This window comes from Heterocephalus glaber, unplaced genomic scaffold, assembly GCF_053883595.1.
Source record: "Heterocephalus glaber isolate CG9 unplaced genomic scaffold, H.glaber_assembly_v1.0 deba00001565, whole genome shotgun sequence".
In the NCBI taxonomy this organism is placed as follows: domain Eukaryota; kingdom Metazoa; phylum Chordata; class Mammalia; order Rodentia; family Bathyergidae; genus Heterocephalus; species Heterocephalus glaber.
The window spans coordinates 508,156-521,993 of NW_028258352.1; the positions used below are offsets into that span (position 1 = coordinate 508,156).

A 13,838-nucleotide genomic window follows, 5' to 3' on the forward strand; every position below is an offset into this window, starting at 1 on the left:
AATCTACCAAAGTTGTGAGTCATTTGTATGCAGCTTTCTTTGATTAAATTATCTTCATTTTTTAATATGATACACATGGACTCAGTTATGGTGTTAACTCACAATTGAAGTATTTCCTGCTGTCAGATTCCTAGTGATTTTTATTTTCTATAGATAAAAGATTATCCCTAAATGTGTTTACCCATTGCAATCATTGAAGTGTTTAAGATAATTCCTCAAGAATAATAAGAATAGATCAAATATGTGACTAGCTTTTGGACTCCTTACATTTTCCCCATACAGATTAATTTCAAAGGGTGTGCCTGCATAAAAACATGAATGAGACACTCTCCTGCCACTACCTTCAATTCTGTACCTAACGCTGCAACCACATCTCTACTTCCTTTTGTCTCCACCTACTTCCTGGGACTAACCTATTCCTCTTTTCACACTCATGCTCTTGGAAATCTCACTCAAGCCAGAGTTTCAACTTTTTCGAATCAGTCAGCATCTCCACGCTCTTTTTTCCTGAGTGCCAGATCAGTGAATCTGACAGTATGAATAAAGTAAATGGTCTTGGTTTAATTGAAGGGGGGGGGGGGTGAGCCACAAATAACAGATGGCCCAAATATGTCAAATTAAATAAATCCAACATAAAAACATTATCTCTTTGCTTTCACTAATTGTGCTCTTTTTATTTTTCCTGCTCTAAATTTCATACCAATCGTTTCTTCCTCACTTCCTATACCCAACTGTTGTGAAATGTCTTCATGTTCTTCCCAGCAGTTCCTTTCTGGTCATTATCAGAATATTTAAAGCTGCCATTAGCATGCATATAAACTACTGACAATCTCACTGGCCTGCTGATACCAGCCCATGCCCGCCTCTAGGTTCTAATTCATCTCTTGTCACTATTGTGTAAACAGACTTCTGATAATGTCAGAGAATGCCAGTACTTGATACTTTCCTAGCTAAAGCCTTTGCTCAGGCAGTTCTTTCAGCTTTGACAGCTCTGTGCCCAGGATCTTCAGGGATAATCAAAATTGCCTAGGACAATCAAAATAATATCTTAATCACTGAAAGCTCTTTTTTCTAAAACTCATCTCTCTCATCCCAACTTCTGTAGCATTTTCACCTGCCTTTTATTTGAGGCCTGTAATGATTTGCCATCTTGGAATTCCTGTTTATCCCACAGCATTAAGCACAATGCTCCACCACACTAGATTACCAAGACCTGTCTCTAGGAGAGAAGAGCAGAGTCTCTCACTGACCTGGACGCAAGTAGAGGTCAGAGGAAGCCACAGCAATCCGCTCTCGCTCTCGCTCCTTCTCCCGCTCCCGTTCACGCTCCCTCTCACGCTCTCTCTCCCTCTCTGCACTTGCAGCTGCTGCAAGATGTGTTGAGTGTCCTGTAAAACACATGAATCTGCAACTTAAAGACAAAAATGTCAACCTATCAGGCACAATTTAAAAATTCATATTGGAGTTTTCCAAAAAGCTCCAAATTTGGGATGTACGAAGAAGTTTAAGAGTTTTGGGTAACAACTGGAATACAACATAATCTTTTAGGGTATTCCTAGGGTTATCTAGTCACATTTGGCACATAGGACTACTGATAAATGTTAAGTGAAAAGCAGAACACCCAATGAGACAAACTGCCCAAAACGCCTTAAAAGACTATGTTATAAAAACCTAAGCAAGTTGATCCTATTAGCAAAGTGTGTGATTGCAGCATCTTACCTGGAGACATAGAAGCAGAGTTGTATGGCCTGGGAGGGAAAGTAATCTGTGTACCAGGAATATAAGTGATTCTGTCCATGGGAGGAGTACTTGTTCCTCCTGGATGAGGCACCAAAATTGCTGGAGGCATATTGGTCAGGTCAATGATTCCTATCCAAAAGACAAATATACTCTATGTTAAGTTTTACTCTAAAGGCAGAGAATTATACATGGCTTGTAGGTCTTGCCCATCTGTATATAACCCAATGATTATTTGTATATGGCATAAATAAAAATATCTAAGGTCATCATTACTTTTTAAGACCTTCTTGAATCTAGAGAAAGAAACTAAACATTGTGCTTCACATCAGTAACCTCAAGATAACTGCTTCTTGGCCTTTTGGCTAAGATGAAGTATAATAACCTCAAGATATAATAGGTTAAAGAGAGCAAACTCTAAAACATGGATTTCAAATACATAGCACAATGATTTATTTAGTTATTTCATTGTCCACAAAACACCTTGTCTCAATACACTATTTTGTTTGCTTTCAAAGGGCTACAGTCTGTGGTAAGAAGTATACAGCCTTCTTTTCTTTCCTTCCATCATCTATTCAACAAGTATATATTAATTACTGAGTAAACATAATAAATTCTAAAAAATCTAAACACCAAAATACACACCTCTTGTTGCTGGGTATGGGAGACCCAGTGGCTGCTCCCTTGGTGAAAGCCCTCTGGCTACATCTGGGCGCAAGTTCACTTGCATCTGTTGTGAGGTAATGTAATCATTTAGGATTGTTTGTCTTGTGTTCTCCATCGCATAAAGCTGATACTGACTTGGGTAGCCTGGAGTTGGTGAAAGCTGTCTCTGAAACAGGTATGCAGCAGCTGCTGAGTGAAAATAAGATAAAAGAATTGAGTATTATGTTTTAACCTGAAGTATTATATTTTCAACTGTTTGAAATTAAAATGTTTTGTAGTACTGATTATTCAAATACAACCAAGTGAAAATATGTATGAAAACACTTTTTAACACAGCAACTTTATTTTCCTGTTGGTAAAAATGATTAGTCTATAAGCACTTTAATTAGCACTTGTGTTTGGAATAGAGATTGCCCAACTTCTTCTGTAAAGGGTCACATATTAATGTTTTAGGCTTTGTGGGGCATATAGCATCTGTTGCAGCCACTCACCTTTGTCACCATAGTATGAAACAAGCTACTGATAAACAAATGGGCATTGACTATGTTCTACTGAAACTTTATTTACAGAAAAAGGTGGAGCAGGAATTGGACCACAAGCAATTGGTTTGGCAATCCTTTGGCTAGAACATGATGCAAGATACTATGAAGGGGTAAGTATGGTAAAAAACAGAAGACAGTATCTCTAGCTTCAAAATATTTATAGTCCAGGGGCTAGGGATTTAGCTCAGTGGTTTCGCCGCCTGCTACGCAAGCGCAAGGACCCGAGTCCGATCCCCGGTACCAAAAAAAAAATTTATTGTCCAACTCAGCAATAAAAAGGACAACCACATGCAACTGCTACAAAATAAAGAGCTATCAGACATTAAACAGAAATTATAAATAATTCTAAGAACTTCAGTGAATACTTTTATATGTACATATTCTCCCTAGAAAATCCACTGGTATGTCTTCCAGAATGTCTGTTTCCCCTTCGTCACGAATTAGAAGTCACAGCATTTGTCAGCTGACTCTTATCCATCTAAGTGTGGGAGATAGCCCCAGAAGTACAGATGATCCTGGACTTAGGATAGGGTTATATCCAATAAACCCACCACTGTAAAATGAAAATATTTTAAGTTGAAAATATCCAGGCATGATGGTGCATGCCTGTAATTCCAGCACTTGGGAGGCTGAAGAAGGGAGATTTTTGTGAGTTCAAGGCCAGCCTGGACTATATAGTATGACCCTGCCTCAAAAACAAATGAGAGGGGAAAAAAAGAAAAAAGAAAATGCACTGAATACACCTAACCTAACTGGATATCTTAGCAAATAACACAGCAGAGTCTACAGTATTGGTGTTTTCCCTTGGGACTGCAGGGCTCACTAGGAACTGTGGCTCACTGCTATTGCCCAGCAAAGTGAGAGGATTGGACCATGTCACTAGCCTCAGAAAAGATCCAAATTCACAATGTGAAATAGTTTCCCCTGATCATCTATCACTTTCAAACCAATACAAAGCTTAAAACTCCTCTAAGCGGAATAAACCATTGTAATATTAGGGACTCTATACCAGGTTTGGGCTCCTCTGAAACTTAATATTTTTCAAGCAACAAATAATTTGATGGCACTGACAGAACTCAAGTAAAATATTTTGTACAGGTTTTTAGCTGCTATAAAATATAAATTTTTAGAATTCTTAGCTTTTTAATTAGGCATATTAACTAATCATGAAAAACTGCTTTCCAAGGTAAGACACAAGTATTTTGTGTTCCAATTTCAATTCAAAGGATGTAACAAGAAATGAATTTGGAGGTCTGAGTAGAGAGCACATATGTGTGACTGAGGCTCAGCTGACAGCAGCAAACAGGAGCAAGGACTAGGGCCCATGAGGAAGAGCCTGGCAAAGACCTGGGATGTGACAACTCCTCTTTTCTCACTGCACAAAATTTGTTGTTCTAGGCCAGCACAGACTGCTCTCTGGTAACCTGAACACTTCTGCAGCTACCAGAACCATGTCCACCAACATTAAAGATGTTTGTTGACAAATTTCTTCCAGCTGTACTTGTCACTAAATTAAATAGCTAGTGAAATAGTCTGGAAATCAATGAAAGAGGAAGAAAAGGAGTTGTTTCTTTGAAAATTAAGTTGGCTGCTTTGGAAAGACTCAATAAAAAATTTCAATCAGGTGTGCACGCCACAATTTTAAAGGACTGGACAAAAATCTAGAAAGATTCTATATTTGGATTACTTGAAACTATCTTTAAATTCTAGCTTCACTTAAAAAAAATAAACTCAACCTGGAACTTAGATCAAGACTTAGGTAAGCAAATATCTCTTTCTACTGTCACTTAGCATGTTTAAGTTATGCCTGTCATTTAAAAGTAATGCCTCACATTTACCCACTTTTTCAATTAGCTTCAGCAATTACCATCAAATAACATGGCTTTTCAGGTACTTTAGTATTTTTAAGTTCTTTAAATGGCACTGGCAATTTTTTTATTTCTTGATTTGGATGCTGATAACATGGGGTGTTCAGTTTGCAAAAACTTACTGAGCTGTATATGTACAGTTATCTGCATATTTAACTATAACAGAAAGTTTTAAAGTTACACAAGTATATTATTTCTCTGCCACAGATTGTCAGTACATGTCATGCTTACCAGGATCCAGAGCCCTGTGAAAAGGCACGGCTGGATCCAAGTGTGTGGGAAGATGGCTCCGATAAACCTCTCCCGCAGTGCTGCCCCTGTGATGGGGATCAAACGGGCTGTGGCTCACAACAGGATCCACCCCAGGCACTGGAGACTTGACTGATATACTTTCCCTTTGAGTAGGGGTCAGTGTCGACTTCCTTTCATGATTGGCAGACTTGCTAGAAGAAATCGTAACTGGAAAAAAAAGCCGATGCCAAAAATTCTTAAGAAAACTAGCTGGCCAGCTGTGGTGGCACATTGTAATCCCAGCACTCTGGGAGTCCTGGTAGGAGGATTGAAAGTTTGAGTCCAGTATGAGCAAGTTAGTGATGCCCTGCCTTCAAAAAAATAAAAATAAAAAATAAAAAGGGCTAGGGATGTAGTTCAGTGCAAAGGCCCTGGGTTCAATCCCCAGTCTCTCTCTCTCTCTCTCTCTCTCTCTCAAAAATGAATGAATAAATTTTAAAAATAGAGAAAAAGAAAGACAAGCAAAGTATGATCATATTTATTCATTTCTCAACTATATATATACAGTTTGATTTTCTTTCTCCTAAATACGTAACATTCAACTTTGCAGAATATGCAAGTGTAAGGAAATACTAGGAAGCCTTGCAACCTGGAGACTGTCCCCTTTGGTAAAGTCCCACTGGTATTGTTTCATCTTATGATGAGATTATGAAGTTAATGAAATTCCATTTCAAATGACTTTATTTTCTGCATGACAGTAACATTCTAAATTCTTTTGGGCCCACCTGTAGCAATCCTCAATTTCCTCTCATTGCCTGTGTTTCCCAACCACCTTGCTACCTGCCAATCCTGAGTTACACTAATGATTTTCTTTGTCCTGCTCTTGCAATGACTTTCTCATTATTTCAACAACATCCACCTCAACAAACATCTGTTTTCCTCCCTACTCTAGCTTCCCCTTTTCTAAATGATGTTATTCAGAATGGTTAGAATGCCCCATCCTTGCTTATCATATCCAGGCCCTTCACAATCACCAATCTGTGGTAAAATAAGAGTGTGTCATTTTAACCCAAGCAGAGTGGCACATATCTGTAATCCCATCTCCTTGGGAGGCTGAGGCAGGAAGTTTGCAAATTCAAGCTCAACTTAAGAGCCTCAGAGAGACCCTGTCTCAAATAAAAAATCAAAAGGGTTGGGAATCCAGAGCAAATGCCCTGGGTTCAATCCCTAGTACCACACACACACACACACACACACACACACACACACACACACACACACACACACACACACACACACACACTCTAAATAAATAAACATACCTTTTTAATTTGAGACAGGATCTTGCTATATACTTCAGGCTGGCTTTGAACTCACTATGTAGCTCAGGCTAGGCTGCAACTCGTGGCAATCCTCCTGCCTCAGCCTCCCAAGTGCTGGGACTACAAGTGTGTGCCACCATGCCCAGACAAACACGCCATTTTAAAAAGTACAATTCAGTGGCATTAAGTACATGCATGATGTTGTGCAGTCATAGTACTACCATCTAATTACTAAAATTTTGATAGTACTTTTTGCCATGATCAAACAAATCTGCCAGTCAAAACTAAGAAATCACAGTAGTTTATCACAACTCCTTCCATGTCCCAACTTGCTCAATCGTATAGTACCTTTCCTTTCTGCAGGATAATTATCTTTCCAAACTAGAGCCAAAAGGTTTGGTGTAATCCTTCTATGCATATCCAGGCATTTTTCTCCCTCCTGCTCCTCCTGTGTTGCTCCTCTCTCCCCCAAACACTGTTCACTGTACATCTCACTATCCACACAGGAATGAGCCCTCAATAAGTCCATATGACAATAAAATTAAAAATAAGTGAATGCATATTTAAGAGTTTCAGAGCCAGCTGGTAAAAAAATTAATGACTCTTCCCCTAGTGACACAGTTGCCAGCAACTGTTTTACGATGAAAACAGAATAGTTTACATTTATCGAATCCTTTGTATATACTAGGTACTTTCCTAAGTTCTTCAGATGTTTCATCCTCACAAAAATGCAGGCAGGTTTTAGTAGTACATTACCATTTTATGGATGAGAAAAATAAAAAGCTAACTTGTCTAAGCTTACACAGTAAGAGCTTTAATTTAGTTCCAGACCTTAAACTTTCAGACTACACTTTCACTTGAGAACAACAAAACAAATTCAAAGAAAGATCTAAAACAACAAGCTGAAAACCTACTTTAAAATATACTCTAGAGAACTTTGGAACTTCATCAGATCTGCACTTATTTAAACACTAGTGCTTTATGTAAAATTATGCCTATTATAAACTAGTAGCTTTCTACAGCCCTAGTATCAAGGACAACCTATACTTCCTGTAATAGTCTAAAGCTGATGATTTTGTATTTCTTATTTGCCAGAGGTGAAAACCCAGTAAAAATGATTGGAGCAAGTAATGAAGATACATACCATCAGAAGTTCTGTTCATCATAGGTGAGCCTCTGGACATGGTATTTTGATAACTCACAGGGGTCCTCCGAGCACTGCTGTCATCATAAATTCCTGGGCTCAGCTGTGCTTTGGGTAATTCATGAAGTGTGGACCTGAGGACAGAGGGGCCAGAGCTCACCACTGATGTGTGCCGGGAACGTACTGGCTCACCTGCTTTCACATCCTCATATTTTCCTCGTTCCACCACTTTTATGCTCTCTGGTACAATTTCCAGTGGAGGCATTCCACGGGGTAGTTTGCTGGGTCCCGTTATTAAGGATTTGACATTGTGTTTGATGGCAGATTGACCTGAGTTGCTGTCAAACTTTATTGGTGTGCCCTAAAGGGAAAGAAACAAACATTATAGGTAACTAAGTCATCTGGATATCATTCCATCTGGGGTCTAAATCTGCCCCATGGGCAGTTACACTTTGCCATCGTGACCTTTACAATCTGTGTGGATGTCTCACAACTCAGGGACCCTGAGTTCTTTTCCCCATTATTCACTCCATGCTATGGATTAAAAAAAACAAAAGCAAAAACAAAAACTGATGATATAGACTACAAAAAACTTTGTTTACTTCCAAGAGTTCTGACACAATAAGAAATACTTATAGCTATTAAGTCACACTCTTAAAATGATTCATATATATCAGTCTGAAGTGGAATTGCTGACAAAAAGAGCCATGATCTAATTACCTGGGAAATGGAACCCTCAATTATTGGCCTCGTGCTCTGGACTACTTCTGGCGTTTTTCGGCTTTCCTGAGTTAGAATATCTTGCCGTGGAATCTCATGAATGGAACGTCCCATTTCTTTGATGGTGGTGATGCCATCATATGGTTTTCCTTTGGTAATGGCACCTTCAAAGGCTCGTATGGGAGGACTTTCCCTTTTAATCTGTTTGGGATACTTAAGGCCATCTTCAAAGTTTTCAGTTGTTGCTCTTGGTGTGCCTTCAAATGAATTTAGGAAACACATTTATTAAAATAATGCTGACAGTTGCACAAAAACACCACTAAATTATACTCTTAAAAATGGTCAAAATAGTAAATTCTAACATAAATTTTGCCAAAATTTTTTCAATTTAAAAAGTAATGCCTTAAAAAAAAAAGTAATGCCTTGCCATCTTGCAGTTTCTAATAAATTTTCTATTTAAAAATCCTCAGATAAGTATTCATTAATCATTATTTTGTAGAGGTATTCAAGATACAATAAACATTTGTCACAGTCACAGAACAGTTCACATATAGTAAAGACATCTCTAAGTTAAAAGATTAGGCAGTGATAATCTTCCAAGAAACTATACAGCTCAGAGATGAAAAAGTTACAGCTAAGACTTAATATTTCAAAAGGTAAAAAATCTTGAAAAGCAGGTTTTATGCTTTGCAAATTAGTGGCAAAACATGCCACCGAGGCAGTTAAAAAGGGTAAAACAAACAGAAAGTTTACCCTGCATGATGGAGCCAGATAGCACAGTCCTTTCTTTGAGGTCAGAATGAGGGCTCCCCCGGGGTAGTGCTCGGCATATCAGCCCTTTGGAAATAAGAAAGTCAACTATTAAACGTAAGTATATGGCAATTCATATATACCTTCTTTCTTTTTGGTACCAGGGATCAAACTCAGGACCTTGCGCTTACAAGGCAGGAGCAGCACCACTGAGCTAAATCCCTGGCCCCACATACAGTTTCTTAAGAGTATATTTTTTGATAAAGGCTCTATAGGGGAAGAGATGTCATTTTAAATGTGTATACTTTCCAGAAGAATATTATCATGGAAAAAATAAAAGTCAGAAATACTTAATATAGCATCACACAGTTCTTCAGAAACATTATCCTAAATACAAAATGGCCACAGAAGGCACCTAATTACAGATCAAAAAAGACAAACTTTGAAGCTAAATCTAAAATCCCAATTATTTTTTATCAAAGGCAGACAGGATTGGAAAATCATTGCTTAGCCCTGAATTACACCTGGGATAAAGGGAAAATGTGAAATATGGATAACAAAACAAAACAGAAAATAAATGGAAACACACAAATCTAATTGAAAAGTTATAAATAACCTCTTAAGAAATTTCACATTAGCCAGGTGCAGCGGTGCATGCCTATAATCAGAGCACTCAGAAGGCTGAGGCAGAAACTGCCCCAAAAGGCCAGCCTGGACTACATAGTGAGTTCAAGGCCAGCCTGGATTATACAGAGTGATACCTTGTCTCAAAAAAAAAAAAAAAGGGGGCGGGGGTGGCGCTGGGGATTTAGTTCAGTGGTTCTGGTGCCTGGCTCACAAGCGCAAGGTCCCAAGTTCAATCCCCAGTGGCAAAAAAAAAAACCAACAACAACAAGCAAACAAAAAAAAAGAAATTTCACATTATACTGTCAATAAATTTGAATCAAAGGCTGAAAATAACCATATATATTTATCCTAAAGGTAAATAATATTTGTTTTTTTTAAATAGTGAAAATCCAGCTTGTAGAATGTTACACAGGACTTACCCTGGTTTTAGTATTTCACATAGATTAAAATTAGTTGGGAAAGGTTGAGACTTAAAGAAGGTAAGTCGTTAACCAAACCAAACCATAGTGATCATCTGAATGTATATCACACGATCAGCATGAAGTTGGAGACCTGTCTTTAATCCTCATGCAGTGCTGGGTACAATCCCTTAATTTACAGAGGAAGTAATGGACACAGAGAAGTCTACTAGGAAAGAGTAAGGCTAGAATTAAAATTTATGTCTTTATTAATTACTTATCACTTTATATCAGCTTCAAAATTAAAACAAAAAGTTTTCATAATACATTTTAAATTTGTTGTTGTTTATTTTCTTTTCCTTTAAGACAAGGTCTTGCTAAGTTGCCCAGGCTAGCTTTGAACTCAAGATCCCCCTCCTTAAGCCTCCCAAATAGCTGGGGTTACAGGCATATAAACCAACCTACTCACCTTATTAATTTTCCATTCTTAAACTCCAAAAGGAAGTAATCTACAAATGTTATGGGTACTCAAATATTAGCTAAGTTATCTATGTTATGATTACATTCAATTTTTATTTTATTGTCGTGTGCCTCCTGATTTATACAGATACAATAATAATAATATAAACTTAAAATTATGTTAATGTAAATTTTAGGTAGAAATGAAAGACTGAAAACAACTTAATTCAACAATGCAAACTTACTATACAAAATTAAATATATCCAAATAAAGTTCTGGAAAAGACACTTTACCCTCTAATGGTGCCGATACAGGAGCCTCCCTCATTGACATTCCTTGTTTTATATTTCCTTCTACTGATTCATAGCTTCTTTTTAAACTGATTTCATGAGCTGTTCTTGGACTCCTAGTCCCTTCTCGAGCATTCTTGATATCTACAGAACATTGAAAACAAGAACTTTTCAGACAAATTCAAGGTCTACCATGTTTAGTAAATAAATTACCTTAATTTCACAGTGTCCTTTAAAAAACAAAGGAAGATAAAAACTTGCCATAAGCACATATATATCTGTGCATATTACTGGCATTCCTGAAAATGTTTTCATTAATTCTAATATATTTATCAAATGACTACAGTGTGGCAAGCTTAAGCTAGGCTTGCAGGTAAGGTTAAAAAATTGTTTCCTCATAAAACTTACTCAACAGTGGTGGTTTCAGATAATTTAATAGGCTGTTACTGTTCAGTGTGATGGAGAAATACTATGTGTTGTGCGGTGCTGGGAGGGAAACCTGCAGCCTGCAAGTTCTGATAAGGTTGCCCAGAAAATAGTAATATGTAAGCTGAGAACTAAACAACTGGTAAAAATTGGTTAGCTAAAAGACAAAGGAGTACAGGCAGAGAGGATGGTGAACACAAAGACCTGAAGGCAAGACAGAGTATGGTACATTACAAGAACTTCAGTATATGGTGACTATAAGAGTGGAGTTAGGGAGCCGGGGATTCACCTCAGTGGTGCTTCCACTTACCTCAAAAGTGCAAAGTCCTGAGTTCAATACCCGGTACCAAAAAAAAAGAGTAGAATCAGGAAGGGGGGGCGGGGACACAGAAGGGTGAAGCAGAAAGTTTGAAGGAAACCCTCCATAGTGGTAATCAGGAAATATATCACGGAAAGGTGATGAAATCAAGGGAGGGCACCTGCAGTTATCTTAACGGCAATGGAAAGCAAGAAAGGAAGGACATGTATAGCTTTGAATATGGGTATGACTAAAGACAAGGATATTAGTTAGGGACCCATTCAGTTGTCCAAATGAAAGATAGCAGTGGCAGGGAGGAATACAGAGTAATAGATGTATTCCAGAGACCACATGAAATAGAATAGAAAGGACTCTGATTTGTTTGCTGTGGAAAGAAAAGAAGCAGACAAGAAAGATGTCCTGGATTTCTGGCTTGGATAATGTAAATTAATTTTTCTCATCCCCTGTTCCTGGGTAGGAAGAACCAATATAGTGAAAATGGCCATACTTCCAAAACTGCTATATAGATTCAATGCAATCTCGATTGAAATCCCAGCAGTTTATTTCACAGAACTAGAGAAAACAACCCAAAAATTTACTTGAAACAAGAGGCCGAGACTAGCAAAAGCAGTTCTAGGCAACAAAGACATGACGGGGTATCACAATCCCCAACTTGATACTATATTACAAAGCCACCGTGATACAGCATGGTACTGGCAAAGAGACAGACCTGAGGATCAGTGAAATAGATTAAAAGATGCAGAAACAACACCAGACATACTCAGCCACCTCATCTTTTTTTTTTTTTTTGGTACTGGCGATCGAACTCGGGTCCTTGCACTTGCGCAGCAGGCGGCAAAACCACCTGAGCTAAATCCCCGGCCGCTAGCCACCTCATCTTTGACAAATAGCCTCTTTAATAAATGGTGTTGGAAAAACTGGATTTCAACCCGCCAAAGATTAAAACTAGACCCCTATTTTTCACCATGTACTAAACTAAAATCAAAGTGGATTAAAGATCTAAATATTAAAACAGAAACACTAAACTTGCTGGAAGATAAGTTAGGTAGAACTCTCGAAGACCTTGGCATAGGAAAAGACTTCATGAACAAATCCTCAGTAGCACATGAACTAGCAAAAAGAATCAATAACTGGAATCTCATCTTATTAAAAAGCTGCACTGCAAGAGAAACCACCAACAGCAACTAAGAGACAACCTACAATGCGGAGAAAAAAATTTTACAGCTGTTCCTCACACAAAGGTCTACTATCTGGAATATATATAGAACTCAAAAACATCAGACCCCTCAAATATAAAGACCCAATCCAAAAATGGGCATCTGAAATGAACAGACATCTCTCAGACAAAGTAAAAGAAGCAAGTAAACACACGAAAAATGTTCAACATCACTGGTCATTCCAGAGATGCAGATGAAAACAACATTGAGATTCCCCCTCATTCCAGAAAGAATGGCTGCTATGAAGAAATCAACCAACAACAAATGCTGGGGGGGTTGTGGGGAGAAAGGAACCATTCTCCATTGTTTGTGGGAGTGCAGACTAGTGCAACCACTGTGGAAATCAATATGGAGATACCTCAGAAAACTAGGATTAGAGGTCCCATTTCACCCTACCATTCCTCTGCTAGGTATCTTCCCAAAAGAATCAAAAGCATCATACCACAGTGATATATGCACACCCATGTTTATAGTGGGACAGTTTGTAATAGCTAAAACTTGGAAAGAGCCTACCTGCCGATCAACTGGAGACTGGATAAAGAAGATGTGGTTTTTTTTATAAAATGGAGTATTACTCAGCCATAAAGAATGAGAAACTAGAGACATTTATAGCTAAATGGATGCACATTGAAGCCATACTCTTAAGTAAAATAAATAGGACAAACATGTAAAAACTGAATAGTTTCTCTGGTGTGAAAAACTAAAAGTGTAAATAAGGATCAAAATGCACAATTGATAGTTGAAATAGGAAGAAAAGTTCTAAAGGAATAGGGGAAGTGGGAGGGGTAGGGGAAAGGAAATAAGGGAAAAGAAAAAAACATGAGAAAAGGAGAAAATGGAAACAAAGTCTTTGTAAATAGGGAAGGGTGGAGGGGGTGAATGGAGGGCAGGGGAATAGGGAAAAAATAAGAACCAAGACACATCATGTAAAGGTACAAGATCCCAAAGATGAATGTAACTGTATTGTATACCTAAAATGTACTAATAAACTTAATCAAAAAATAAAAAAATAAGACTGAGAATAAAAAAATTAATTTCTCTTTCTGCCCCAGAAACAAACTATGAATTGAAATACACCAGAAATGTTTTAAAAAAAAAAAAGAAGAAAATAGCCATGCATT

At 37.8% G+C, this 13,838-nt stretch overlaps 1 protein-coding gene across 24 annotated transcripts in view; it reads right to left on the minus strand.

Moving 5' to 3' along the window:
- The window catches only part of Ncor1 (nuclear receptor corepressor 1), a 164,246-nt gene that overhangs the window by 22,923 nt on the left and 127,485 nt on the right, over positions 1–13,838 (minus strand). For 20 of the 24 annotated variants that reach the window (XM_087192061.1, XM_087192066.1, XM_087192065.1 and 17 more), the window contains 8 exons: positions 10,759–10,899; positions 8,984–9,067; positions 8,231–8,487; positions 7,511–7,871; positions 5,045–5,272; positions 2,383–2,592; positions 1,720–1,869; positions 1,251–1,388 (listed from right to left, as the gene is read on the minus strand). In XM_087192061.1, the coding sequence (XP_087048187.1) occupies positions 1,251–1,388; positions 1,720–1,869; positions 2,383–2,592; positions 5,045–5,272; positions 7,511–7,871; positions 8,231–8,487; positions 8,984–9,067; positions 10,759–10,899 (1,569 nt within the window). The remainder of the gene's footprint in view (positions 1–1,250; positions 1,389–1,719; positions 1,870–2,382; positions 2,593–5,044; positions 5,273–7,510; positions 7,872–8,230; positions 8,488–8,983; positions 9,068–10,758; positions 10,900–13,838) is intronic. The other 4 variants (XM_087192067.1, XM_087192055.1, XM_087192075.1 and 1 more) reach the window with 3 other exon arrangements.